This window comes from Bipolaris zeicola (genome assembly GCF_000523435.1).
Source record: "Bipolaris zeicola 26-R-13 unplaced genomic scaffold scaffold_111, whole genome shotgun sequence".
NCBI classification, from domain to species: Eukaryota; Fungi; Ascomycota; class Dothideomycetes; order Pleosporales; family Pleosporaceae; genus Bipolaris; species Bipolaris zeicola.
This window is the reverse complement of record NW_006912160.1, coordinates 54,591-79,422: the sequence shown is the minus strand read 5'-3', so window position 1 is coordinate 79,422 and position 24,832 is coordinate 54,591. Positions and strand designations below refer to the sequence as shown.

At 47.2% G+C, this 24,832-nt stretch overlaps 11 protein-coding genes across 11 annotated transcripts; 6 read left to right on the top strand and 5 right to left on the bottom strand.

Moving 5' to 3' along the window:
* Positions 1-10: 10 nt before the first annotated feature.
* On the bottom strand, positions 11-359 carry COCCADRAFT_6328 (uncharacterized protein; the record flags this gene model as incomplete). The annotated part of the gene is made up of 1 exon (XM_007715617.1): positions 11-359. A coding segment is annotated over one exon (349 nt), but the record flags the coding sequence as incomplete, so codon positions are not given.
* Positions 360-1,885: 1,526 nt separating this feature from the next.
* On the top strand, positions 1,886-2,152 carry COCCADRAFT_100139 (uncharacterized protein; the record flags this gene model as incomplete). Its single annotated transcript, XM_007715644.1, has 1 exon — positions 1,886-2,152. One exon carries the CDS (start codon positions 1,886-1,888, stop codon positions 2,150-2,152), a length of 267 nt encoding a protein of 88 aa, XP_007713834.1.
* Positions 2,153-2,675: 523 nt separating this feature from the next.
* On the top strand, positions 2,676-3,450 carry COCCADRAFT_27504 (uncharacterized protein; the record flags this gene model as incomplete). Its single annotated transcript, XM_007715626.1, has 3 exons — positions 2,676-3,002; positions 3,058-3,294; positions 3,355-3,450. The coding sequence occupies 3 exons, from the start codon at positions 2,676-2,678 to the stop codon at positions 3,448-3,450; spliced, it is 660 nt and encodes a 219-aa protein (XP_007713816.1).
* Positions 3,451-4,375: 925 nt separating this feature from the next.
* COCCADRAFT_100203 (uncharacterized protein) lies at positions 4,376-4,969 on the top strand (the record flags this gene model as incomplete). Its single annotated transcript, XM_007715643.1, has 1 exon — positions 4,376-4,969. A coding segment is annotated over one exon (594 nt), but the record flags the coding sequence as incomplete, so codon positions are not given.
* Positions 4,970-6,035: 1,066 nt separating this feature from the next.
* On the top strand, positions 6,036-6,911 carry COCCADRAFT_27502 (glycoside hydrolase family 18 protein; the record flags this gene model as incomplete). Its single annotated transcript, XM_007715625.1, has 3 exons — positions 6,036-6,295; positions 6,374-6,510; positions 6,877-6,911. The coding sequence occupies 3 exons, from the start codon at positions 6,036-6,038 to the stop codon at positions 6,909-6,911; spliced, it is 432 nt and encodes a 143-aa protein (XP_007713815.1).
* Positions 6,912-8,750: 1,839 nt separating this feature from the next.
* On the bottom strand, positions 8,751-10,269 carry COCCADRAFT_6324 (uncharacterized protein; the record flags this gene model as incomplete). Its single annotated transcript, XM_007715616.1, has 2 exons — positions 8,751-9,583; positions 9,633-10,269. 2 exons carry the CDS (start codon positions 10,267-10,269, stop codon positions 8,751-8,753), a joined length of 1,470 nt encoding a protein of 489 aa, XP_007713806.1.
* Positions 10,270-10,996: 727 nt separating this feature from the next.
* On the bottom strand, positions 10,997-12,263 carry COCCADRAFT_100199 (uncharacterized protein; the record flags this gene model as incomplete). The annotated part of the gene is made up of 3 exons (XM_007715642.1): positions 10,997-11,422; positions 11,479-11,870; positions 11,924-12,263. 3 exons carry the CDS (start codon positions 12,261-12,263, stop codon positions 10,997-10,999), a joined length of 1,158 nt encoding a protein of 385 aa, XP_007713832.1.
* A 722-nt stretch (positions 12,264-12,985) lies between these two features.
* COCCADRAFT_100202 (uncharacterized protein) lies at positions 12,986-14,422 on the bottom strand (the record flags this gene model as incomplete). The annotated part of the gene is made up of 3 exons (XM_007715641.1): positions 12,986-13,489; positions 13,553-14,153; positions 14,214-14,422. The coding sequence occupies 3 exons, from the start codon at positions 14,420-14,422 to the stop codon at positions 12,986-12,988; spliced, it is 1,314 nt and encodes a 437-aa protein (XP_007713831.1).
* Positions 14,423-15,631: 1,209 nt separating this feature from the next.
* On the top strand, positions 15,632-17,678 carry COCCADRAFT_100211 (uncharacterized protein; the record flags this gene model as incomplete). Its single annotated transcript, XM_007715640.1, has 3 exons — positions 15,632-15,944; positions 16,003-17,418; positions 17,482-17,678. 3 exons carry the CDS (start codon positions 15,632-15,634, stop codon positions 17,676-17,678), a joined length of 1,926 nt encoding a protein of 641 aa, XP_007713830.1.
* A 173-nt stretch (positions 17,679-17,851) lies between these two features.
* Positions 17,852-19,236, bottom strand: COCCADRAFT_38109 (uncharacterized protein; the record flags this gene model as incomplete). The annotated part of the gene is made up of 3 exons (XM_007715639.1): positions 17,852-18,268; positions 18,324-18,709; positions 18,756-19,236. 3 exons carry the CDS (start codon positions 19,234-19,236, stop codon positions 17,852-17,854), a joined length of 1,284 nt encoding a protein of 427 aa, XP_007713829.1.
* A 4,657-nt stretch (positions 19,237-23,893) lies between these two features.
* Positions 23,894-24,790, top strand: COCCADRAFT_6319 (glycosyltransferase family 32 protein; the record flags this gene model as incomplete). The annotated part of the gene is made up of 1 exon (XM_007715615.1): positions 23,894-24,790. The coding sequence occupies one exon, from the start codon at positions 23,894-23,896 to the stop codon at positions 24,788-24,790; it is 897 nt and encodes a 298-aa protein (XP_007713805.1).
* Between the last annotated feature and the right edge of the window lie 42 nt (positions 24,791-24,832).

Genomic DNA, 24,832 nt, shown 5'->3' with positions numbered 1-24,832 from the left:
ATTCCAGTACCACCGGTGACGACTGTCGAGCGTCGTCCGATGCCACCAGCACCGCCGTCGCCACCATTGGCAACGCTACCGCCGCGACCACTGCCTTCGAAGCCAATTCCAGTACCACCGGTGACGACAGTAGTATCGCGTTTGGCGATGCCGCCAGCACCTCCATTGCCGCCATTGCCCTTGCGAGTGTTACCACCATCACCACCGTTGGCGACGTTGCCGCCACGGCCGCTACCTTCGAACCCAATGCCAGTGCCGCCAGTAACGACAGTGGTATCACGGCTGTTGACGTCAACAGTGACGGGAGCCGCTACAGCCAGCGCTGCGGAGCCGAGAGCAAAGATGATTGAGTACTTCATGTTTGTTGATGAGGAAGTTTGATAGTAATCAAGATTGAGAGTAGTTCCAGCTAACTGTGAAAAGAAAGTAGTCGTCAAGACTGATTGCGATGAGAGAAGATGAGAGGAGATGAGAGAGTGGTTGATGTGTGATGATGACTTATCGAAGAGAGCCAGTGTTGATTTATATATTCGCGTGGAGAGAGTACCAGCCTCGGTTGACAGAGTATAGTGACATGTTTGAACAGTACACTGACGTGCTTCAACAGACCTACTCTGCACTGACGGAGTCTGTGTCAAACAACCATGTCATGAAGATCCTGACAGCTTTGACGTGCACGACAGTGGACATGAGTAGGGTGAATTGAGAGATGATCAGGTGAGAAGCGAGGCTACCGTGACGATACGAGTATCGATACAAGGTAGTGTTTAGGAAAGCCCTAAACTTAGAAAAACAATTGTAGTACTAAACGCACCACTAGTCCATTTAGGGTAACGTTCAGTGAGACCGTGAAGAGCATGAATTAAAGCTTAAAGCCTCAAAGACGTTCTTAATGCAGTCTTAGCTGGATTAAGCTTTTGCTTGGAGTAACTAAAACGGTAAAACAGTCTTGGCACATCGGTGCTATTCGGGCTGACATGTAACAAGAGTCCAAACAGCAGTAGCAGAAATCCCCCAGAAACCGCCGAGCGCGCATTGGATCGGACGAATTCCGCTGCGGAGAACAGACACCGCTCCGTAGGCTTACCGAGTGGCTCCTGTTGAGTAATTACTTTGAATGGTTTAATATACTGTGTAAACAAACTAGAGTAAGGCGTCAACGTATGACCCTACTGTCGACACAGAATCCATAAATCTTGAAGTCCCCTCTCTACGGCCACGGACACATTGAAGAACCTTGACTTTCGGTAAATCTGGGGTTAACTACCGTCATTCGGCGCGCATCACGGACATATAGGCGGAATATTGCTTCCGCGCGCGATATGCTATTTCTCGTACTCGTCGCAGAGACCATGTGCCTATCCACTCCCATGATCGTCCGAGGCCGAGCGCAGGTGGATGCAACCGAAAACGAGTCCGTGTCCAATCGTTTTACAACCTTGATGCATTGAAGCAGCAGTTACAGCGGGCTCTAAAGACATGCCTCCTAGTAATTCCCAGATGGGCAAAGCGTGGCACTGCTATTTGCGGGGTATTTCCATACCTAAAGCATTGAATTAAGCTTCTTAGCACGGGTCTTGGCACATGCTTACTATGTCAAGTTGCTGGCTCCAGGCACTATAGCTGAGACGAACCTGAGCTAGACGAGTGTCTCGTTACAGGTACTTACTACAGCTGACACAAAGCTGCGCTTAACTCATCAATACGTCCCTGAGCCTTGTGTACGCAAGTGCCGAGATCTGAGATCTTGTTCACCATCGCTACCGATAAGACTTTCCAAATTATCGGCTTCAAAATCCCGCAAGATGGTTGTTAATCCGTTGCATGGTGAGCTTCTAGTATACTAAAACTCAGATGCCGAAATACAAGTAATTCACCAGTCCACATGAATCGGCCCTCCTCTAGTCCTTCTTTCTACCCCAGAAGATCCCTCACAACTGCTAGCCCCCCTATTTCCTTCCCCTCAGACGGCCTTTCCACGGGTATACATGACGTAGCATCTGGTGGATGCGGTGGCTCAGTTCGGCAAAGTTTCCAGAACGACTGCACTAGCCTCCCTACTAATGCATTATGTATCTCAATCAGCCACCTAGTTACCAGAACGATCTACTTTAATTTCGAAATAAACCTCGGCAAACTCAAATGTGGCTAAGCCAGGTAATGACGCCGCATCGCCACACTTGCTACAACACTGGGTCCTCCTTCCTAATGCACTTTACCATATGACTGACGTGTTTCGTATTTGACACTCGAGGGGTTTTGAACCCTTCGAGATGACGAATATTGTCGTGATCGTTCGTATTCGATAGAGGACTAGGTTGCTGATCGCAATCATGTGAGGAGGAGCAATTATTCCGCGACAGTGACGAATAAGTGACGGATAACGGCATTTGTGATGGGAAGGCTGTCAATAGACTTGATGCTACTAGTGTCAGTTGTAATTCATGTCATATTGACAGAAGAATTGGTTAAGTCCCTCAAGACATATAGCATCCTGTGTGCATATAAACCACAGGAAAGTCCCCCAACCAACTTTTTTTTCAGCGGAGCTTTGACTAGCTTCTACTTCTTCTACCTTCATTCTCACTCTATAATTCCTCCCCTCTCCTTATCTCACTCTTGCCAAACGGCTCCCACTTCACTGTTTCTTTTGGCTATATCTCCAACTCAATACAATGAGATCCGCCGTCGTCCTCTCTTTCCTTTCAGCAGTTGCCTTAGGGGCACCCACCCCAAACCCTTTGAGAATCGGCTCAGAAAGTCCGGGTTCTGAACATAAACGAAGCCCCGCCAATCCCAATGTAGACGACTCCAAGTTCTCAATTGGTCTCGGCATTCCGGCTGTTGTCGTCGATGGACACCCCATCAAGATCCCTCATGTGAAACGTGATCCTGCCGATGATGTGGACGACTCCAAGTTCTCAATCGGTTCCCACTCAATTATAACTGGAGGTCCTGCTGTTTCCATTGATGGCCATGCCAAAGGAGGGTCTGTAGGAAATGTAATTGATCCATATTTCGCTTCGTATTTGTATTTTACTGACTGATCTTGTTTAGGACCCTGGTTCGTCTATTCATATTCTCATTCGAGACCCTGAGCCAAATCTTGCCAAGAAGCGCAGCGCCGAGATTATAACTGGAGCTTCAGCTATTGGATTTGGTACGTCAGCTACAGGTGGAAGCGTGAGTCTCTCTGGAGATTCAAAGGGCAAGGATGGTGCTTGCAAAAATGGTAAGCATGGTAAAGACGGCAAAGACGGCAAAGACGGTACAGAGGGTGCCGGTATTGCCAATGTAAGTCTTCCATTTTAGGCGGGTGCTGATTGCCAGCACGACACTTTATGAATCATGCAGCTAATGTTCAAGCAGGGTGGCAACGGCGGTGATGCATTGGTGCCCGGCAGTCGTGCCGGCAACGGGGGGAACGGTGGCATTATCATCAATCCCTAGATAGTTTACACAATATGGATGAATGAAGGGCGAGACACGCGTACTGTCTGGAACATTGAGTTAGATAGCCTTTGTAAGGTCGTTGACAAACATCATTTTAAGCGTACAGATCGTTCGAGAAAAAATATATCGCAATATAGTCAGGTGACATGACCCCGTCTATGACCTATTTGATCTCGAATATAATGCGCAATCATCAGCACAAGATTACTTACAAGTCTCTCCGTTGCAACATTGTTTGTCTGGTGTTGGCCTTGATAGTATTGCACTCCTTGTCGACGGATACATCCCACTCAAAGAACCTTTTCACAGTAATAAAGTACTGGCGCGCCAACTCAGTACAGGTTTATTAATTCGCCCCTGTCAAAGTCGTCGTCGTATCTGCGAATAACATCACCTAGTGCGCTATTTACACCTTAGTGAAACAGTGCGAGGATGATAGGAACCCATGCTAGCCGGGTGAGCATAGTTATCACGAAAATAGAATAAGACAACAAGATTTTTAGATAGCACTTCTAGTCGAAGGTTTTCAATACATGAAGCAGATATATCTCTTTGTTAACAAAATCTCACAGAACCAAAAGGCCGCTAACTTTAGGCGGCTATCCCTTGCGCACGGCGCACTTTCATGGATCCATGTCAACTTTAGGTTCGGCTACGGTGCGTTCCTGCCACATCCCTGCCGAGCCGCCCCATCAATAAAAAGGTAGCTCATCCTCCTAGTAGTGCTTGGAGTCGCCTCGGGTGGTTAATTTCGGGCTGCGCTAAACATTGTCCGGGTAAATGATTAGCGAGGGGTGAAGACGATATGTAAGAGTAAGAATCTGCCCCGATTCATAGTAGCTTACCCATCCACTTTCTCACCCGACACTACAACGATCCCTCTCCAGTTTCCCATACGCCCATTCACGCCGCTATCATTCCTTCCCAATTGGTGCACGACTGCATCCGTATGGACCTCTTGTACCGGCTACGCTGGAATCTGTTGGCCGACCTAAGTGATATCAAGATTGTCTCGGGGCCCAAAAATGGAGAGGAAATCGGTCCGTTTTTCGAGCATGCGGATGCGGATGCAGACTTCGGCCTGCCTAGCGTGAGCCGTATCGAGGTCAACAGTCGCGAATGTGACGAGAAATTTCGACTCTCGTACGATAGTGAGCCCGAGGAGGACGGCTATCGACCTCCGCCCCCACTCATCATCCAAAACGAGGATGGAGGGTCGATTACATTCAGGCAGTTCGTCACCGAGGTCCATGCATATTTGAACGAGCACTTGGATGAAGTCAAGAAAGCTCAGCGAGTAATGGCCGCAGAGCCTTGGTCGGAGACACTCTTGTACTTCCGACGCGCTTGGCCATACGAGACTGAGGATGGTAACGTCGTTGTCTATGTCGAGATGATGCCCCGCGCGGCAGATGCCAAATTCAGGGACATACTTTGGAACCAACAATTAACAAAGGCTCATGAGTATGAAAGGAAGATTCAGGGCCGTCGATTCCGCCTTATCAAGCCGAAATAGTCGAATGACCAGACTGGCCGAATGCGATATCCATCACCATTTGAGATCCTGCAAGCTAAAGTGTCAGGAGATTGTATCTAAGCGCCCTGGATCAGATGGGATACTGCAGACTAGTTTTGAGTGTGAACGCATGTCTGACCAAGCCACGTCTATTTGGGATATAGCTCATCTTTCAAATGTGCATTTCCAATCTCAGGAGTGTATACTGACAATGTATTCAATGTCGAAATATTGCAAGTGTCTGTCAGATGTCTTGAGTGTGTGATCTTGAGTCACAATGGTAGCCTTCATCCAACAACGTAACCAACAAAACGTTGACTAACGGCACCACTCCAAGACGGTAAGGCGAAGTTTGCTGGTTGGCATGTTGAGGATCCTGAAAATGCCTACGGATGTTTGGTTTGCAAAAGCGTGTAGATGGCCCCATTCAATGTGGCCCAGGCTAACCCCGCTTAGACGAATCATGCTGTAGTGAGGAGGGCGAGTGCGGATATACAGCAGCCCAATGTGCACCGGAGAGCTGCATATCAAAATGCGATGCAAAGGCCATGTGTGGTATCGACTCAGCTGATGGAAGAGCGAAGAGCGGGCTTAGGCTCTGCTGCTCAAAATACGGATCGTGCGGAACAGAAGATGTCCATTGGAAGACCCCATAGCCGTTGATTGGCAAGACGTAAGCATATACAGCTTTCCTCCCACCTTTTCTGTTGCTTAACACACTCTAGACCATGTTAGCAAGGATTCGGATCCTGTGAGATCATAGGCGTCATCTCGAACGTCTGAGTATGGAAGAAGGCGAATGTGATAGGCCACGTGTGTTGATCTGACGAGAGGTTACCTTGTCGCATACGTGCTCACGGGTGTTCCATCCTTGGTGGTACCCAATCCGACGTCCTTTTAACGTGCTAGAGTCTTTGCCACATGAAGGCGATAACTTGAACTCCGATGATGTTCATTTGTATGGCGAGTTTACTGCATTCAAGCGCAATGGTCTCCAGACCTGCATCGCGATCGAAGGCTAGTTTTTTAACGATCCTGGTCCCCAATATACAAAGCCTAGACTGACATGGGGTTCACTGAAGCGAGCCGAGGAGCCTTAATCCAATCTCTCATCAAGTCCATGGATACGTACGGCTGTCAAGGCGCGGATATCAATTTGAAATATCCTGCTGAGCCGAAGCGCGGAGGTCGTAAAAAGGATACTGACAACCTCGTACTCCTCATGAACGAGATGAAGGGACAGTTTGGCGAGAGGTATGGTAGGAGTCTTACCATCGCGCCTGACTATTGGTACCTGCACGGCTTCAAGCCAGCCGAGATGCAGAAGTAAGCCAAGTGGATGGCATTCATGAGCTATGATCTGCATGGTCGCTAGGACAATGACGTTAAGACGTTGGGATCAAGAGTGCGCTCCCAAACCAACATCACTGAGATCAAGAAGAATCCTGAACCGCTGTGGTTTGACGGCGTTGATCCTGCAAAAATCGGCATGAACCTCGCATACTCTAGACGTGCGTATACACTAGCCGATCCAAGCTGTAGTAAGTTAGGCTGCAGCTTCATCCTGGATGAAGGGGATGCAGCTGATTCTTGCACTAATTTCTTGGCGTGCTCTCTACCCGCGAAAGCAAGAGGATTATCAAAGGCGAAGGCGTAACACCATACTTCAATAAGACAGCTATGGTAAGGTGTCTTGGCTACCAGGGTAACATCTGGGTAGGCTACGACGAAGCGGAGACTTACCTATGCTACGAAAGAAACTTTCGCAAATTCGTACTGTCTTGGTAGCATTATAATATAGTCGATTGACTCTGACGTCGTCTGACTTTGACATAGTTGATTAACGTCGATTCATAATTGATTGACTCCAATACATAGTTGATTGCCTTCGACGTATAGTCTATTAGTTTTGATTGACTTCGACGTGGGCGCTGGGCTTTGACGTGGACTGGCTTCGACGTAGTTAGCTAACTTAGACGTACGGTCGACCAACTTTAATATAGTTAATTAATGTCGACGTATGATGGGTTGAATCTGATGCATGGTCGATTGCCTGCGACCAACTTCGATATACTTTAATTAACTTTGACGTAGTTAATAGGCCTTGACGTGGACTAGCTTTCATATACGGTCTACTAACTTCGATACATGGTTAACTACGCCGACGTCAGTCGAAGTCCGTCGAAGTCCGTTGAATAACTCAGACTAACCTCTACTTATGGTCGACTGACTTTCATGAACTCTGACTAGCGTCGGCGTTGTTGACGGGCTTGAACGTATGGCTAACTAACCTTAACGTATAGTCCACCGTTCAAATCAGCTTATCTACTACCTGACTTTACGTTACATGCATCGCATCAGGCACACGACGTACAACCTGACCAGGACCAGTATCGAATAATGAACTTGATCCCTAGAACAGTAACAGTCCAGGTGGAGGTAGAGGCGGCGGCGGCGGCAACGGAGGAGGTTGCAAGCTCCTCATTTCCCCACCATCACCGCCACCCAGGATTTCCTTCCCCTACCTAATTATCAGTCATAGTCCTCCTAAATCAACCATCACTCCTTATACATGGCCGACACTTAATTGCTCGAAACCCGGTCCACCGCCAGGCCCCAGTCCAACACCCGGGGGCGGCATGTCCATCATCCCGCCCGGCGACAACAGAGAAGACGACCAAGAAGAAGAGAACGCAGGAGAGGAAAAAGGGAGAGCCTACGCCACAAGAAAGCGACCCACTAAAACCGTCGGCGTCACCATCTCCGCAACAAGCGTAATAACCGTCATCGTCACGCCAACCACAGTGACAACAGCGACAACAACAAAACAGCAGCCCCCACCCGTAAAACGCCCGACTTTGCAAAGATAAAAGGCGCTGCTACGATGGTGTCAGCCAATAGACCCGCCGCGCACGCATAATCAGCAGTGCAGTCAAACACTGTGATCAATCGCTTAAAGGCAGGCAAATAACCAAAAAATTGAACGCGGACGAAGTTAAACGCCAATACGTTTGCGAAATCTCCGAAATCATCGCTATAGAAACTATCGCATTCGTTGAAGTCGTGCCTGATTTGGGGTGCGAGTGTGTGCAAGACGGAGTTTTGGAAGGTTATTGATAAGTGTAATGAGGATGGGGAGCATAGGAAACAAGGGGAGACGCTCTCTGGAGAATGTTTGAATTGGCGGTTGGATCTGAATACTGAATAGGGATTATTCAAGATTTGGGTCGCTGGAAGAAGGGGGTTTCTTTTTCTTGTCTAACCTTTTGTGCGTTGAAATAGAGGGAGCGTGTAATGTGGGTAACACAATGTTTGTGAGCCAGGAAAGGGACATTATCACAGAGGCATTGAGAGCGGATCTGGGAACAAGGAGAGAAGACGCGGAGAACAAGTCATAGTAAAGACGAGAGCATATTTTCTGTCTTTTTGGCATTTGTTATTACAGACCATGTATGAAAGCTTCTTTGGCCATTCCCTGGCTATTCAAGTCTTCGAAGGCTTTGTGGCTCATGATGATTTCCCGATAACAGCCTATTCTTTCTCATTGTAGATGATTGGAGTAGAGAGCTACAGACAATCCCTAGTAGGGCAAGGGCGGGCTCTAACTACGGTCATCATTCCCACAACCTGGCGGCTTCCCAACGAGAGGGAGGCCACGTCTGCTGAGACAGGCTACACATCGACTCTCATTGTAGACGAAGATGCGGAGTCTTCGTCAAGAGTAAACATGTGAGGATACTATGCAGGATGAGGCGCATGCCTTTGTAAGTTAACCAGGGCTTCAACAGTCAACCCACTCTTCCTCTTCTTCTCTCCTTCTCCCCAGCAGCCTCTTGTCACTCCTCCCTAGCCGTTTCCCCGTTCTTTTCAACGTGCCCATTTTCTTTCGCTTCTGCCTGCTGAATTCTTTCGCAATCATCTTTCGCAGTTTCAGTTTCTTCACGTCATAGAGTCTATCACAGAGCTCTGATAACCGCTCATTGACGTCGTTGCTCAGCACATCTCCTTCTTCCTTGCACTTTGTGAAAACATCCTCGATTTCACGCCCAAGATCTTTGATAGTGTCCTCTTTCAACAGCGCAATGTCTGCTTTATGCTCCTCCATTTCGTTCATCATTTCTGCCGTTTCATGGGCTCGTGCATCGTACGCTTCGTTCCAGACCTCATCCAGCTTTTTATCAACAAGTTGCTCGAAATGCTGTAATTGGCGGGCCTGGTATTGCTGAAATTGCTGAGCGAGATGGACGCGGAGGTGGGGAATCCATGTCTTTCCCAGTAGTGTCAGGGGCGGTAGCTTTGGATATTTGTTGCCGAGACAATCAACAGAGGTGAATGAAGAGGCTGGTGAGCCAATATGGGTCTTGGGCGCGCCAGCGAGCAGACTTTCGAGGACGTCAGGAAGGACCTTCTCAAGATACGCAGGCAGTTGTTTGCTGACCGCCGCATTGATAGCCTCAGTCTGATAGTCAACTTCGGGCGACACCTGCGTGAATTGTTTTATCAAAGCATCAGCTGTAGCCGGGCTCAGCAGCACGGTAGTGTCAGAGGTGTCGGATTTAGCAGGCGATTGGGGCGCGAAGCGTTTCGGTGACTGATTGGGTGACCCCAGGCTTGCTGCGGATGTTTAATTAATTGCCAGAGTTTGGACGGGGACAGAACTCACTCTGCCTTGGCCGCTTACGAGGATTATCATAAGCAGGCGGCGCCCCAATATCGTCAACAGGGCAGAAGACCTCCCAGCTTGCCCTCCTCAGCCCTTGTTTAATGAGTGTTCCATCGATTGGATAGCCAGCCAGGCCCCTCGCAGCTTTGCTAAACGCCTTGAACATACCCTGATGTTCCTTGCGCACATACTTGTAATCGAAGGCGACGTGAATCGTGGTTGCTTTGGTGAGTTCTACAAACTCGCGGAAAGAAGAGTCATATCCAGGCTTGGGACTGAAAGACATGGCGGCCGGACACCAGAGAGGACATGACTGGTCAACGCTCAGGGTAAGAGTCTTGATGTCCCAATGCTTGTTATCCTTGTTTCGCAAGAGCTCGTCCAGCTGTGGTCGTGGAATATGGCTATTGCCACTAGTGAGCCTGACAGTGCCAGACAGCAGCTTGTCAGCATCGTACTGTAGAGCGAAGAGCTGTATATCATGGGTTGTGAGGATTTTGACTACGAGCAAGACTGTCGCCTGCTTGGACGTGTCATCACACCTAAAGATTAGAGAACATGGGCACGGCGATACAGGATCCGAGATGTTCGGTACAGGATAGGCGAGCGCCTTGAAACCACAGTTGAAAAAGTTCATATTATTAGCTATCCAAGATGCCCGCTGAACTCACCAAACCCCCTTGGACGACAAGGGAACCCACCCTCCCAGGCTTCGAAGCAGCCTTGACTTTGTATATGTCGCATCCACCGCCAGCACCAGGTACGCGACCCCAGCAATCAATCGAAAGCCCACCCCGCTAATGGCAGCCGACGGACGCGCAGTGCGATGCAGAGTCGCCCGCCTTTGCCACCAGCGGCCTTGTGAAGTTCGCAAGGATGATGGGCCTAAGTCGAGTACTTGATACGCGCAACAAGTGGGAGCGAGGATGGAGGGATATTCGGTTCGTTAAGTATGTACGTAGGTGCTGTATAGGTGCGATCGGGGAACCTGTTGGTGAATGTTGGTGACGAAGTCGAGGGCTGGTGGCTGGGGATGCGCGTTGGCTTGGCAGACAGTCATGGGCCGTGCATAGTTTACATAATATGTCACTTGCGGCTTTCGCGTACAACCCGCCAAGACCTGAGCGTTAGTGCGAGGCCCGCTCGATTTGGCAAAAGTGTTGCTCTGGTATCCATGTCAGTAATGCACAGCTGAATAGTAAGGCCACATGGGCAGTGTCATAACACTATTGGTGCTGCGCGTTCATCTGGCCGCGATCCCGTAACCACGAAGACGAGACGCGTTGGCGAATACAAGAGTGAGCTACGTTGTTCCATTGACTGTAACGAACAGCTTGAAGCATATAGCAAGTCTAAAAAAAGCCTCAGATTTGAAACCCTCGTACTTCTACAGTTTTGAATCTCAATGCGAGGTTAGCAAGCTTTACTTTCCACTCCGTAGTGAATTCCATATCTTCCAACAACGTATTCTCTACAATCACTTTGCCTCCATACGCATGATGCAGCTTGATATGTTCGGGCCAGTTGAAGTCGTCATTCTTCTCACGTACGAGGAAAGGTCTTCCATCTTTCAGAATGACTTCGTAGTTGTCGTTGTGTTGGTAATCTTTGAAGTGGCCGGTTACGTACCGCCCTTGAGCTGTTACTACAACACAACAGTGCCAAGGTTGGAATCCAAAACCATCCAATTGGGGTATCAAAGGAACCGGTATCTTGGATTCGCCCGTAGATCGATGAATAGAAAGCCTGACGTGATCGGGAAAGGCAGCTTCCAAGGCTCTTTCATAAGCCTAGAGGGTACATTGTGAGCCCAACACTCAAATCTAAAGCAAGAATGCAAACTCACAAGCAGGCGCTCCGTCATCTTGACTGCAACTTTCTTAGTCTCCTCAGTGTATCTCTCCCTATTATTCTTGATTGCTGGATCAAGATCTGGACCCCATCGCAAATCCTCATCCGTGAGCTTGACGTACGCTTGGTATGTGAGGTTTGTGTCTTTGTGATTTTCAATCTTTTCCTTCATCTCTGACTGATCGGGCAGAAATCTAGCTTCCATTTCGGCCCGGCAAGTATCAGCTAAGGCTATATATTCATCCTTGGGCAATGAATCCCCATCAGCAATCCCAAGTACGTCCGCCAGGCGTCGAAATCGGATGCGCGTGAATTCTTGATCTGCTGCAATCTTTCGTAGTTTGACACCATAATCATAGAAATCAGAACCAGGTATACACAGCAGATCTAACAACGAAGGATTAGTAGAACGCACATATTGTCCATCGAGTACAGCTCACCGTTGTAGACAGGACCATCAGATACTATCGTAAGCTCCGCGCCATAACGATACACTTTCGCCAACTCATTGCAGAGGTGATCGAGTCTTGCCAAACCCAGCTCTTCCGCAAAATCTGGGTTTTTAGTGTCCAAAACTTTCAATGGGGAAGAGTTCTTGAATGGGGCCGCGGGCAAGAGTAATGGGATTGGACTCCTAGATTTGTAACTGAGTTCAATCTTGGAAGCAGCAACTGTTCCGTAGCCATGCGTTTCGTTTGGTTGCTTCTGGCCTTCAAGTTGAGAGAAGCGTCGAAGAACAGCAAGAACAGCCTCGATATTCAATGATCTGGCATTGGCCATGGTTGGGAGATTTCGAAAGGATATGGCGAACCAAGTTGTTTACATATATGAATCTAATAGCTGATCTTTTGAAAGACAGGGAAGGAAAGACGGCGTAAGAGAACCTATCCGCTGTTTTCTGTCAAGGATACTTTGAGGGCCCGGCCGTTTTTTTTGCGACTCAACACACAACCCAAGGAGAGTCAGCAAGTCAGAACAAGTATTGCACAATCGATAATCATGGTGGTGGGGCAGCGACAGCTGGCCTAAGTACAGGATACTGAGCCAAGGTGCTATGCCCCATCGAGTAAGGCTCAATGTGATAACTACAAGAGTGTGTAAAACAAACATCAAAATAAGAAAATTATGGGATGCGGACTTGACTCACGTTGTGAGTTGAAGAAGTTTATGATTTATTGGTTTTTTACTTTTTGGAAAAGAAGAAACACCAAGCTCTGACGCTGGCAACCCATATTGTGATGCAAACACCTGACCTGCGGGCACTTTTCAGCTAGAGTTACACATAGCTTATTGAAAAATGAGGTTGCAGTTTGTCCAGAAGGAGCAGAAAAGCCCTGGAGCAATTCATGTAAGCCATCATCGACGTTGAGCAAGGTGAAGTTTGTACTGATTAAGCCAGTCATCTATAACGATGCGAGAAGAGAAATTGCAATCATAATAGACCATAGAGGTGTAAATTATCCTATAAAAGATTATTTTCTACTAGTTTACAGCCCTGAGAACTAATTGGGGCTTGGTTTTGGCTTCGTGATGGCTGCTAACACGTAGGCTAAGCAGCCCGCCAATAGCGTGGCGCCTCCAAACAACTGAGCATATAAAAAGTTCCCATCATGAATCGCAACAAGTTGTGCTCCAATAACTGGTCCTGTGAGACATGATACGCTCACGATACCAAAGACCATGCCAACCTTGGTGCCCACTCTTGTCGGATCAGTACTTAAGTCTCCAGTAGCTGCTGGAAAGAGGCTCTGGGTAGCATTGGCCGCAATGCCGTAGATAACAGCCCATCCAAACAATCCCTCAGTGGAGGATACACCTGCCCAACCAAATAGCAGTAGCCCACTAATCCCAGCTACAGGGATAAGTGTTCTCAGTATTCCAAAGTATCGATCAGCCAGAAATGCTGGAATGACCCGGCCAAGCAATCCCACACCGTTCATGACGATAATGAACAACAAAGATTGGGTTTGGGAGAAATTAAGTATTGTGCGCCCGAAAACACCAATCTGATCTTGTTAGTTTACTGGCATATATCTTTCGCATCGTAGAAGGAAAATAAAAAGACTCACATAGAAGTAAGCGAAATACAACCCCCATAGAGCGAGGAAAGAGCCTATCGTAAATAGAGTGAAGGATCGTTCCTTGAACGCCCGCGTATCAAGAATCGAACGTGGTTTACGGACCGGAACACGGGTCTTGGTAAAGCTGAGAATCATAGCAGCATTGAAGGTCACAACAAAGGACATAATCAGGACGGTCCATCGAAACCCTACGCGGTTGAGGCATGAGTAGGCAATGAGCGGAAATACCATACCGCCCGTCGAGGCTCCACAAGTGGCCAGAGAAACAGCAACCGCTCTATGCTTCTTGAAATAAGTCGGCAGGATAGAGACGATTGGTGCGAACAAAAAGCCGTGTCCGAGACCGCTGCAGACACCTTGTGCGAGAAACAACTGCCAGTATTTCGTTGATAGGGCAGTCATGAAGATACCCAAGACTTGGAGTGTGCACCCGAGAAGGAGGGTTTGTCTGAAGTACCCCATGTCGACTGTCCTTCCGGAGAAGACGCCGACAAAGTTCAATAGAAACATCTGCAAACCGCCTATCCAGGCAGAGTCTGATGATGATATACCCAGGCTTTCAACATAGTATTGTTGAAAGAAACCGAAACTGGATGCGCGTTTAGCATTAAGTACGATTGGTAGTCATGTTTAAAACTTGGGAACTCACGACGTAATGTATCCCCAGCAGTTGAAGATGACCAAGTGGCCCATGACGACTTGCGTCCACGCCAAAAGACCTCCATCTGGGATTTCCTCGTGCTTTGGGTCTTCGGGGGACGTTGATCGACCTTGCGAAGAAGTTTTCTCCGTTGCCTCGGTGTCTAAACACTGTAGATTAGCCGAGTTTTGGTTACTAATTGCGAAATGAATACCCATTGTAGTTTACTAGGTGCGAATGATTCCAAGTGAAGTTGGTTGATGTGGTTACTCAACAAGTATATCAAAGATCCCCTTGGATCACTTCGGCAACTGAATCGGGATCTGAATCAAACATATAAAGGAAAACGGTTCGCGCTATCTTGATGCAAACAGATGGATATCTCGATCTGGTAAAGTATGGAATTTGGAGACCATCTCATATCAGTTGTTAGAGCCATGTGTACCCAAAAAAGAGTAGTTTTGGGTACAGAGATGCGTACTTGGACGATCTCCACGCTTGGGCGGTCGACAAACTACTGGGTTAAGTTCAACGCAGAACTTGATATGACGCCGTACCAAACTTTGCGCCCTGTTTTGGATACCATGTGCTCACTACTCCAGCACAACGACGTAAAAAGACGGCATCGAGACGATCGCATAATGATGATGTATCAGATTCATTCCCTTTTCGTTGAGATCGTGTGCGCACTGGGCCAGACGTCATATGCGCATCCCCCTCAACAAAAAGAAGTAAACATGCTGCAGCCGGAATGTTCCGAGCGTGATGGGTTAAACTTTCAGGCTATTCTGATGAGGTTGGGTGCACACTACGCATTCTATTCATGGTGTAAAAGGCCAATTATGGATCGGTGATGATACTGTATCCATGTTCTTTCAGCACGACGGCTATATTAGGTAGTATTGCTTAGAATGCGAGATCACCCCCTCAGACATCTATCGCTACCTAGTAACTCGCTTTTGTATTCTTTGCTATGCGCTACAAGTACCTAAACATGACTTTGGTTGTAAGTCTTTTTAAGAATGGCTCTTGGCGTGTCTACGATTCCCCGTGCGCTTCTGGGAAATGTGGGTGAGAAATAGCTTTCCAGATTAGTATCTTATTCCACCCCGGCACCATATCATCAAAATCTGACGGAAGTGTAATCGAGATATCAAAAATCATCTCTGTTCATCTAAGTTTGCTTTTATTCGTACAAATCTTAGGAGAGGAGCTTTGCTCTACATAAACAAGGATCCTATTTTCATCAGAATACATTTGTGCACTTGGGTGATGATTCTCACTTTGACTCTTGCTTTTTACGTAGACCCACTCTCTCGTTCCTGCAGTGCACTGACAGTACACGTTACTTTGTCTGGTTTAATGAACGTAGTAATCCTAAAAGACTCACACACCCATTTTCACTCCAGTAACTTTCATAGCGAATGATGGCTTTCAGATCCCCAGATTTTTGGGTAGCCCTACTCACTACTGTTTCGTCACTCGGGCAAGCTCTTCAAATTACTGGCACTACCGCATATCTCAATGGAGTTCCTTATTGGATTCCGCCAGATGCAGTCGGATCTCTTCAAAGCAATTTTGCGATTTCATTCTTCGAATCGAACAGGCTTGCTTTGAATGGTTTTATGCCAATGACCGTGATATCGCCTGGTCCTGGTGTCTATTCGGATGCTTCTCTCGAGCGTGAACTATCCTACTTTGTGGAAAACGATGATGTTTGGAGCGAAGGCTTTGCCAAGCGTATGAGTTCCTTAAGATATGCTCTTCGATCTTTCGAAACGTACTAACGACTCCTTAGTGGTTTATCTTGAAGCGACTAACCAGAGCCGTGAAAATCTTGGGGCCGATTCCATGCAAATTCGGGGCAACAAAACTATCTTGTTTGCTCCAGAGAAGACGAATGAGGCTATTCCTCGGGGCCCTTACTTCCTGTCGTCTCAAGGTAGCATTCATCAAGCTTACCGGCTTTACTCTGATCACCAAGAAGCTTTCACTGAATCTACGTACACCAATCCTTCCGGAGCGCATTCTGTTCTTCCTGCGCATATAACAGGTAATGGTATTACAATAGCTGTTCCGTCTAGACTTTACTACACGCGGACACCGACTACCCCACTTGCTGGCATGCGTGTTGGTATCAAAGACATTTTTGACGTAACTGGCATAAAAACTGGTAACGGCAACAGAGCATGGTACAACCTATATCCTCCAGCCAATGCAACAGCACCCGTGGTACAGCGGTTGCTGGATGCGGGCGCTATCATTGTAGGCAAGCAAAAGACTGCCCAGTTTGCCAACGGAGAGTACTCAACTTCAGATTGGGTCGATTATCACTCACCTTTCAATCCACGCGGAGATGGCTACCAGGATCCCAGCTTTTCTTCCGCGGGAGCCGGTGCTAGCGTTGCATCGTATGACTGGTTGGATTTTGCTTTGGGATCAGATACAGGCGGTAGCATTCGCGGCCCTGCTCGATCCAGCGGCCTTTACGGATTGAGGCCATCACACGGTGCCGCACCCTTACAACTTGCACTCGCACTTGCTCCTGAATTAGACACCGCTGGGCTCATTGCAAGGGATCCATTGCTTCTCCAATATGCAGCTGCTGAAACATACGGGCTATCCCGTAACAACTTTCAGGATTTTCTCCCAACTCAATTGCTGGTCGAACCGTTTCCAGCCGGATTATCAAATGAGACAATCACGATTATCGATCTGTTTCTCGATGCGATGAAGAATGTTCTTGGCATCGAGAAGACGGACTGGTTCAACGTAACAACCGCCTGGCAGCAGTCTCGGCCCCAGTCCGCACCAATGGATATACAATCATTGCTAGGGAATGTTTACGCAACGATTATTAGCCAACGTCAAACAGAACTAGTCCGCGACCCCTTCTACGCCAAGTACGCATCCATGCATGACGGAAGGCTGCCCGCTGTAAACCCAGTTCCATTAGCGCGATGGGCTTTTGGGGATGCACAACCATCGACGGCATTGGCTGATGCGCTCACGAACAAAACTGCATTCATGGACTGGTTCCAAAACCATGTGCTCAAGGAAGATCGCCGCAGCTGCACATCGGCGGTGCTGGCCTACATTAATGCGCCAATCGTTCAATACAGAAGCACCTACAGAAGCCCACCACAAGCGCCCTCGGGGTTCACGAACCAGTACTTTAGCGTCATGGCAGAGGTACCCGACATAACTATTCCAAGTAAGTGATCCGATCGGACGATAACGGTTAGCTTGAATAGGTCCGTTAACAAGCATGATGCAGTTGGTCAGATGTCTTACCATTCTACAACAACAAACCACACAGAGCAATTACCTGTGTCGATAAACTTGATGGTTGCCAAAGGATGTGATGCTACTTTATTGAATTTAGTCACGAAGCTTTATCATGCAGGTGTGCTAAAGGCTTCAGAAGTTGGAGCAAGTCTTGTCGATGGTGGGGAGATACTGCAGAAAAGGTAGATTGTCAGAATCAATAACAAGTCGAGTCTGAGATTTAGATGTGATAACAGCAGGCATTCATTGGAATGAGAACTAGAAAGAATACAAATTACTTTTATTAAGTATTTTATGCACAATGAGCTAATAGCAAGACTTTTCACCAACATCGAACAACCCCATGTTGACACTGTCTTTCAGAATCCTTCCAAGGTCACATTTCGCTGGAGACTCTTCAGTTTGGTGAGTTTCTCCTGGTCAGCATCCGACAAAGACTCCTTGGAATTTCCCCCAACATTTCGCACAATCATGCCACCGCCGTAAAGGTGGGTGAACTCTACCTTGGCGTCCCATGAATACAGTGGGGATCGCTCACGGAAGCAGTAAGGCACACCGTCTTTCAAAACAAGGTCATGAGTCTCCCGCAGGACTCCCGCATGTGCGGTCTTGAATTTTCCATTCACATCCACAGCCACTGCGCAGTGCCATGGGGTCATGGAGAAGGAGTCAGGCTGGGGAATCATCGGCATGGAAATCTTTGTGAGTCCAGTCGAAGGGTGAATGGAAAGACGGACATAGTCGGGGTATCTCTCACGGATTAGGGCTGCAAAAGCCTGGAGTTTCGTGTTAGCATGCAAAACATCGATCGATACGGGAATTGTTTCGTACCACACCACGAGCAATCATTGCTTTGGCCGTATTATGTACCAAAGCTTTCCACTTCTTGCCACTAGCCGCATTCTGTTTGAAAGGACTAAATGCAAGATCCTTCTTCAGAAACTTGGAGTAGCCATCGTAGGTCGACTTGTAATCCGGGTCGTTCTGGATGTACCAATTCGCATCGAACTCAGAATCGCCATAGCGGGTCATCATGACGCGACGGGAAGGCTCAAGGAGATGGACAAAGTCCTCCTTGGAGATTTGCTCATCCGTATGCAATCCCAAAAGATTCATAATGCGGACGAACTTGATGCAGTCGTAGCCTTTCTCTGCGACCATCTTGCGCAGAATAACTCCGTACTCCCAGAGGCTATCCTCCGTAACACCTGTGAGGTCTTATTTCGTCAGCTAGTGCATTTTCGATCACAGAAATTTACTCACCATTATAACAAGCACCATCAGTCGCAATAAGGACCATAGCACCGGGCTCATAGACGCGACTGATTCGGGTGCACAAGTCGTTCAACCGATCCAAAGCAAGCTCTTCTCCAAGGTCAGGACTAGTGCCAAGAACCTTGTCTTGCGTGTTGATACTCTTTGCCGGGAAGGCTGGAAGAACCATAGGGAGCTTCCTATGCTCAGACACATGCAGGTGGACTTTTGGCCCGAAGACCTTCCTTCCCATGAAAACGTCGTTGCCATACTGCTGAAGACTGAACGTCTCTAGGATATCCATGATGGCAGCGACTGTCTCATCGATCTGCTGTCCCTTTTTGATGCCCTCATTGAGCGCAGCCTTGATGAAGTCATTGCTGGAAGGCTGTGGGATTTGAACAGTGTGTTCTTCCGCGGGTAGGGAAGGTCGTGAGAAAGGTTGAAGTCCAACCTGAACTGGTGCAGTAGAAACTAAAGTCTGAGACATTTTTGATTGGGTATAAAAGAGTTCTTTTCGAAGTTTATTATGTACAGAAAGATATGTCGTGAAATTTGTTAACGAGTATAGGTATTATAAACTAAGTGATGAGAAGGTAATGTGGAAGGATGCTTTGAACTCTTTGAAGGCTGTACTCATCTCTAAAATATCTATATAGTGTTCACTACTGTGCCATTCTTGGGGTTGGTATGATCGTGCGCCATAATTTCACTAGCCCGGAGGGATCGGATACGCCAAAGCGTAGACCCAATAAACGCTTGAACTCCAGGATCGGGGTGACGTTGGCTGATCAACATCACCACATGTTCCATGATGTTTTACTGCATCGCGGCATCACCAAAACATGTTCTCTACATTTCATGGCTGGATACTATGACGCGATTCTTTGAATAATCTAAAACGCTTTTCCATGCCTATTAAGCATAGAATCTCGAGAAAACGCAGCGGAAAATAAGGAAGGAAACCTGCATAGAGGTTTTGCGGTGCCATCATTTGTTGCATAGAATAAGTAAAATAGGGTAAGATTCAGAAAATCTTGGTACGAAACATTCATTTTTTACACCACTTATGAACAGGGCCAAGACAACAGTCAAGGATCAAGGGATCAAGGAAGTTTGTTGTCCTTTTTTGCATTTTCGGGAAAAAGAACACATGAATGCGGAGTGTCTTGGCGATCTCTGATGCGGAGGAAGAAATTATTAGGTACGGGTACTTGCCTCGACTTGCTTCCTTATGTTTCGCTTAGCTAGTACAAGTTTCGCAGATCTCTATTGTTGAGTTCCTCAACAGAGGCCCATCAGGGGCCACGTCCAGCTCATAACAATACCGATCGAGTGGTAGCTTTGGGCTTTGTTGTCGGAGGTATCGAAAAACTACGAGAAATCGGTGTTTCGTTGTGTTGAAACAAGTTGTTAGAGAGCCATCAAGTGTGCGCGAAGAGCAATGGATGCGTTAACGTCAAGGCACATGTCTGTGACTGACCGAGAGTGACAAACATGCGGAGAAGGAGCTCATTTTACCTGATCGCTCTGATGTATAGTACCGTGGCGAGCATTGTGACATCACCCTACTCCCTTCTGGAGTCTCGTCTCGACTCAAAACTCCAGCCAACAGGGTCGTTGCATACCAGTCCACTTGCCTGCTGTGCTGTTATTTCTAAAACTTGTGATGGATTTCAGCACCATTCAAAGAAGACCTTCATAGAAATCACGTATTTCAAGGGTTTTTTTGTCTATATGAGCATATTCCTGACCAAGTTCCGTGCGCTCAATCTCGCCTGGTTCATTCCATGCCCTTCGTCCTGCTAACGTTGGTGTCCGCTTTTCCGTCTTGGGCATAGCTTCATAGCCTCAACACGAAGGTCTTGACTGTTTCCTGCTTCCTGCGTAGTCTTCGTCAATAAACACCTAAGCAATTTGACTTTCATTTTGCACTTTCTAATGTAATCCTCTGTGCGCTAGAATTTTGTTGACTTTGTAGTTTTCTCGTCATGCCGCGTCATCTTCGATCTAAACAGGTCCTTGTCGAAAAAGTTGAATGTGGATGGCTTCTTCCGGTTACCAAGCAGTACGGTCTTGGACACCAGGTGTATGCAAAATATCGACGATGTTGCGATAAAGTGCGTACGCTAGCCTCGCGATCTCCCGCGTCATGATGAACGGTCCCAGGTACCGGATATGCAGCTTCTTTGACGGGAGACTTATACCACTGTAACTTTCCCTGAGTGCCACTAGTCTCCTTCAGGAAAATGAAGCAGTACCAGGTCCGCCGTGTTGTAATCACTACGCATTAGGCCATGTTTCTTCCAGCTTTGCACATGGCAACCACTTCTTTAGGACTAATTTCCCAGCATAATCTTAGGTAAATTCATCTCGTAAGCGACAACTTGGATCCTGATCCAAGCTTACAGCTATTCCAGGTTCGTTGAACAATAGATCCTGTAAAGTTTTCGATTCAGGACTGATCTTGTGATTGTGGCTCTCAAACTCATATCCTTTGAGTTGACTGCGGCCATATTTCTACCTGTATTCGTTGTCACACTCAGTAGTTTAATGGTCATTACATATATCGCTCATATGGCCCTCACTGCTTTGTGGTGATACCGGGGCGGAGGATTAGTAGATGAACCAAGGGATCACAGCTTCTGCTGAGCAATGAGACAACAGTGCGATCGCATTTCTTCTCGCACGAAAATTTCTTCAGAGATTGATTGTGGTTGTAATATGTAGCTAGAGCTACAATGAATGCGTCGCAGCTGCAAATTTAGATAACAAGGATGCACTGGAGAGAACAGTGTGCATACTTGGGAATTTATCCGAATACGTCCATAATGTGTCAGTTTTGATGATTCTAATTTAAAAAAAAAGGAAAGTGAAATCCATGCGCACTGAAATAACGTTTAGCCATACTGGCACAGGCAAATCGTTGTTGATTGATCTCATGTAATCCATTTCCGATGGACACAATATCGATTAGAGCATTTCCTGTTCGAGAATGAACAATTTGCGAGGCGCAAGGTATCTTATACAATTTTCATATATTTCTTAGGACCTCATCTTTATTTGAACTCCTTGATATAGCACACGTGTTCGCAGATTGCTGAAATTTCTTTCTCCAGATATCATACTTACTTGCTCGACATCAAGATCCCTCCCAGTTAAAACTCATGCAAAACTCAGTCTTCCCTGGTCTTATTCTATCTTCTCTACGGTAGTTGTATCTACCTCGACTTCTGGTACAGAACGCTGTGACGGATACCCAACACCCGTACGTGAAAGCTTGAAATCGTTCCCACCAAAGATCAATGAAGAAAGCAACCTGAAAAGCTTGATCAAACAAGCTTGAGGTATCTGACGCCACCGAAATCGATATGGAAGCACCTAAACTGCTTCGAGCCTACACACGGACAAATCGCAGGTCAATATAGTTTACAGTAAGCTGATGTCTCTCCCGTTTCTGTGACATCCACTACTGATTGACAGAAACGCAAAGCGGAACCTTGCATCTTTAGCAAGGACACTCTCATACAAATTATCGTGAACCTTGTCACACGTACCAATGACTTTGTGCTATTTATAACGGCCTTCTCTCTGGTGTCCATTCATATCGTACCATCTTGGTGACTTGTCGCAGCACTACCTGGATTCAAGCCGATTCTCCAATCATTTACTACATCCCGCATACTACTACTCCAATAATGCGCTACATCGTTTTTTTTCTCATCGCTGCATTTTCGACGCTTGCATCTGCTTTTTCAGACGAGGATTTATTAGATGGGTATAAACTCAGCTAAGACAACTGCGCGATTGAAGTGTTGAGAGAGCAGCCATATGCCTACTACTTCTCACGCCTCAACGCAGACGGATTAAGCTGGGAACTTCATATTGACCAATGCAGGTATTTGTACGATATTCCATAATCGAGTTATTCATGGCTTGTTGCTAGTGTGGCGCATAGCAACGACATCAGGAATGAAACTAAGTCGTTATGGCATTGCAGTTTTGCTCAAGCGTCGTGAAGCGAACGGAGCATGTCCGAAGCTACGATGGATCACCCTTTACTTGCGAAGAATTGGGTTGTGACATGGGAGAGAAAGGTCGCGAGTATGACGGGTCGAATTCTTCAAGAGACTCCGAATCAACCAGTACATCAACAATTCACAGTAGATTCATACAAACTACTGAGTACAGTTTCTTGGACCATTATCCGGTAGTAAAATACAAGTGAGGTTAAAGTCAAGCCTTTGGGGCTGTAAGGCTGGGTTTGACTTGAATCACGAGTCAGCAGTAGCATACTTACTAGCGTGTCAGTCCTGTTGACACTCGCCCAGCCTCGACCCCACATTCCTTCACCACTAGCCTACGATCCCCCACAATTCATTCTCCAAACCAAGGGCAAAGTCTTTTGCGTATACGATGTTCACCGCCTATCTGCACTCCCGTTGGTTTCCGCACAAAAGCCTTGCGAGTGTGGATAGGGAAGCGCCGATGAAATCTTGGGTAAACGCAATAGACGAATGTGGACTCTAAATCGAGCCGCGAGCATTAAATGCGTGTTCCATCCCTGGTATATCCATGTCAGCCAAAGTTTATGTGTAAGTACTCACGTCGGCTGACGGCGAAGGAGCTGATAACAAGGAAGGGTATTGTCTAGTGAAACGCTTCGATTACCATCGCAGTGAGCCCCCTTTTCTAGCTTCTTCTCGAAGCCTTCCGCATACCAGGGAACAGCTTCAATAAACTCCAAAACCAACAATATATTTTAGTGAGAACCATTTTCGCCACAGATCTGCTACACACTTATCAGCTAGCAAGATGAGGCTGGTTGTTGCGTCAGGGGAATTTAGGGCTGTCGCGTCATTGTCAGTTGCGACCCACTCCACCCGAGTGCGTGCGCAATGGGCAGGCTTGCGTATGCCCCGGACACTCCGCCGCGCTTGACTATTTTCTTACCAGAACAAGGGTCATTTCTCGGTCATTTAATGATAAGACACACCTAATAAACGGATTGCGTTTGGATTTTCCCAATTGCGTGGCCACTTTTCTCTCCTTCTCAGTCTTTCCTTCGACTTTTTCTTCTCAACATGTTGCCGTCACCACCGCAATTGGGCAGACTCTTTAATTACTACACGTTGATTGCGCTGTGTATGATCGGATTGATCTACCATTTTCACCTGATTCAGAACCACCTTGGAGCTCACATTTCCGAAGTTCCGGCAATAATACCACACAACCCAAATGGAATCCCCAAACTGCTCTGGTACAAATTGGGTCCCAAGGGACTTTCTGAAAAGGCACGGAATTGGACCGACACTTGCATCAAGGGCAACCCTGAATATCGACCACACTTTATGACGGACGAGAGCGGCGATGAATACGTTCGCAAAACCTTTGCATTCCGTCCCGATATCGTCGACACGTACCTCGCATTCCCTATTCCTATATATAAGGCGGACATGCTACGCTATCTGTTACTTTGGGATCAAGGTGGCGTATGGTCGGATTTGGACGTCTCGTGCGAAGGTGTGCCTATGGACGAATGGGTACCACCTGAATACCAAGGAAAAGCTTCACTTGTAGTAGGATGGGAGTTTGATGCAGGCCACGACGAGCCCTACATGCGCCAGTTCTGCAGCTGGACTTTTATGGCTAAGCCACGGTTACCACACATGATGCAGGTTGTTGACGACATCCTTGCAGATGTACGAGCAAAGACTCTTCAGTATAACGTTCCAGTCGAAAACATCACACTGGATATGATGGGAGATGTTGTTGATTTCTCGGGTCCCCGACGCTTAACGACTGGTACCTTTAGGAGTTTGGCGAAGCGACTCAACAGGACCCTTGATGTAACCGAAACATATAACATTTTGGAGCCGCGACTCTTCGAGGATGTCTTAATATTACCAGCACATTCATTCTCGCCGCTCACAAACAGGTATACACCGGAGGAAAAGTTGATCCTGCCACCGCAACTGGTGACCCATCACTATTCTGGGAGTTGGAAGAACGACAAGGGGGGTGAGCAGAAGCGTAGAAGATGAGCCATTGAATATACTTGGAAGACTTTCATATATGGCGACCAG